General features: G+C 43.1%; 1 protein-coding gene across 1 annotated transcript in view; it reads right to left on the bottom strand.

Annotated features, from left to right (window-relative positions):
• TMEM81 (transmembrane protein 81) overlaps positions 1-2,119 on the bottom strand; it is an 8,378-nt gene extending 6,259 nt beyond the window's left edge. Inside the window, exon 1 of the mRNA XM_011990428.1 lies at positions 199-2,119. Within this exon, the coding sequence (XP_011845818.1) occupies positions 199-867 (669 nt within the window). The 5' untranslated portion in view covers positions 868-2,119. The remainder of the gene's footprint in view (positions 1-198) is intronic.
• Positions 2,120-3,152: the final 1,033 nt, after the last annotated feature.

Below are 3,152 nucleotides of genomic sequence, written 5' to 3'. Positions count from 1 at the left end.
TGATCCACTACCAGCAGCCAGAACACTCCCCTAAAAAGTTAGCTTGGCTTCCTGGGCAGCCAGATCTTCAGGAGCAAGGCTGTCAAGTTCTTGAGGCTATCACTGCTGCAGGCCCCCCCTCAGCACACAGAGGACAATCCTCACCAACACACCACCAACCACTCCACTGGCAATTCCTATCCCCAAGGCTGACGCCACCTTCTTTTTCCACTTTGGGTGGTGAGGCTTGGAGTAGCTGTCCAGATTAACTTCCAATCCCTCATCTACTAACTTCTGATCTTCAGTAAGTGACTGATGGAAATTCAGGTTCACCAAGTTAGGAGGAAGAACCCTCAGCCCAAAATAGAGCCTCTTGACAAGTCTCAAGTTTTTTAACAGCTGCACATCACATCGGTATGTCCCAGAGTCATACTCCTGAGCATATTTAAACTTCACAAAGTGAGAGTTGGCTCGGAAGGGTTTGAAGACCTCGTCGTCAGTGGAGATGATACCTCGAGCAAGTCTCCAGGTGAACCGGAAAGCTTCCTGTCCAATCTCCAGGACGTCTGAACTCAGACAGCTAAGCTCAAATTCCTTGCCAATGAGAATGGTGAAATGGAGCATCCCACAGATCCAGTTGGTTAGACATTCCAAGCGCTGAGTCTGACATTTCCTTCTCACTCCATCAGGGCCCACCTCACAGACGGTCTCCTCCTTATAGCCAAGGCCACAGGTGACCGTACAGGTTGTAGCACTGATGATAACTTTCCCCACAGCTTCCTGCAGCTTCTCAGGGATGGCCAGTGTTTTAGGTGTAGTCACCACCAAAGGCAGGTAGAAGGCCAACCCCAGGCTCCCAAGGGCAAAACTAGTGGCCAAAATCTTCATGTCTCAGCAGGCATTTTGCCACCCTTAGCCAGCACCCACAAGCTATCCCAGCTGAATCCTCTACAAATCATAACTTGATTCCTTTGACATGAGATATCCTTCAAAGTCAAAAGATACGATGCATGTATTGTCAATAAAACAACACAACTTAATAAATAAAAGTCCAGTCCTTATAAACAGGTGAGGCCACAAGGCAGGAAAAAAACATAATGGTGTTGCTTTACTATCTATCGTTGTTAATAAAATAACCACCTTACCAGTCTTCATTCTTTTCATTGCTTTTTTTTTTTTTTTTTTTTGAGACAGGGCCTCACTCTGTCAACCCAGGCTGGAGTGCAGTGACATGATCATAGCTCACAGCAGCCTCAACCTCCTAGGCTCAAGTGATCCTGCCACCTCAGCCTCCTAGGTAGCTGGGATTACAGGTGCAGGCTACCACACCTGGCTAATTTTTCTATTTTTTGTAGATACGGGGTTTCACCATGTTGTCAACGCTTGTCTCCAACTCCTGAGCTCAAGCAATTCACCCACCTCAGCCCCCCAAAGTGCTGGGATTACAGGCGTGAGCCACCGCACTGGCCGTTTTCGTGTTCTTTTAATGACTTTAAATCCACCTCTTGGGAAGACAAAGAAGAAAAGACTTCAGAAACTGAAGTAAATTTCCAAATTACCTCAAATGCATAGTGAAGTTATGCTCTTCCTCACCCTTACCCTTACCCTCTATAAACCAGGATCTAAATTAAGGGTTTCAAAAGCCCCAGTTAAATATCACCAAATAAAAACAAATACTAAAGTCTAAAAAAAGGAAGATTAACTTGAATTATTTCAAAGCTCCTAAACCTCCTATAAAAAGGATTAAGAACTCTGGACTGGGAGGCAAGTAACTTACCCTTCCTGAATTTCTGTTTCTTCCTTTGTAACTTCAGACCTCCTTGCCTATCTGAGGAAGGTCACTTAGAGCATCGAATGATATACTGTACATGAGAACACTTTGTAAAGTGTGAAACACTGTTCAATGTGTAAGGAATTTTAAATAGAAATGGAAGTTCATAAAGACAAGGGCCAAGATGACCATTTCAAATCAGAATGTTTAACGTTATGTTAAAGGCAGCTCCTCTCCCCTTTTTAGGCACTCTTCCTTCCCAAGGATACCGAAGATATATTTTGAGTGAGAAGATGCATGATGCTCCCTGACTCTTGGCCTACTCCCTTTACCCTACAGAACAGCGCTCATCATTCACTTAGGTCAAGGTTGCTATGAAACAGCTATGATGTCAAAGATGGAGTTCTCAATCACATAAAAGATTAATAAGTAGACCCTCAAATTTGACATTAAAATCAAAGACTTACATAGACTTTGTGAAACATCTTTAGGAAACAATGAGCATTTAATTTTAGAGCTACTTCACTCCAAAAAAAAAAAAAAAAGGTTAATAAGAATTTAACCGTACTTACGTAGACTTGAAGAAAGATCCTTGGAAGGCAGGAACTTCCTAGCATGCATTTTTGTAACCTCCAGAATGCCTAGTCCTACGGCCTCTTCAGAGTAATTACAAAACTATACTGAGTTAAGTAATTGGAAGACAGATCATTACTAGATGATCTTTTTGATCAACAACTTTTCTGCTTGCATCATTTATTTATAATCTCATCTAGAGGCAGAAATCTAGGCTACCTGTCCACTCCCTACCCCATCCAGATCTATCTTTCCACACCGAAAGATCTAGTATCAACAAAGGAAACCACATTTTCCTTTGTACTAAAGCAAAGTGGCCAGAAAGTTCCAGAAGTGAGCAGTGTTTACAAATAAACATCTACACCTGTTCTTTAATAAACATCCGATTTTATTTACAAAGCATTAAAGCTTCAGCAAGAAGTACCCAAGGCTAAGTCTCATCTTGTACAAAACTACAGAATTTTTTTTTTTTTTTTTTTTTTGAGATGGAGTCTTGCTCTGTCACCCAGGCTAGAATGCAGTGGTGCAATCTCGGCTCACTGCAACCTCCGCCTCCTGGATTCAAGCAATTCTCCTGCCTCAGCCTCCCGAGTAGCTGGGATTACAGGTGCCCGCCACCACGCCCAGCTGATTTTTGTATTTTTAGTAGAGACGGGGTTTCACTCATCTCTGTTGGCCAGGCTGGTCTCGAACTCCTGACCTCAGGTGATCCTTCCATCTTGGCCTCTCAAAGTGCTGGGATTACAGGTGCAGGCTACCACACCTGGCTAATTTTTCTATTTTTTGTAGATACGGGGTTTCACCATGTTGTCAACGCTTGTCTCCAACT

Source organism: Mandrillus leucophaeus, unplaced genomic scaffold (genome assembly GCF_000951045.1).
Source record: "Mandrillus leucophaeus isolate KB7577 unplaced genomic scaffold, Mleu.le_1.0 Scaffold38, whole genome shotgun sequence".
Lineage (NCBI taxonomy): Eukaryota > Metazoa > Chordata > Mammalia > Primates > Cercopithecidae > Mandrillus > Mandrillus leucophaeus.
The sequence above is the reverse complement of the archived record's forward strand: the minus strand, read 5'-3'. Positions and strand labels throughout refer to the sequence as shown.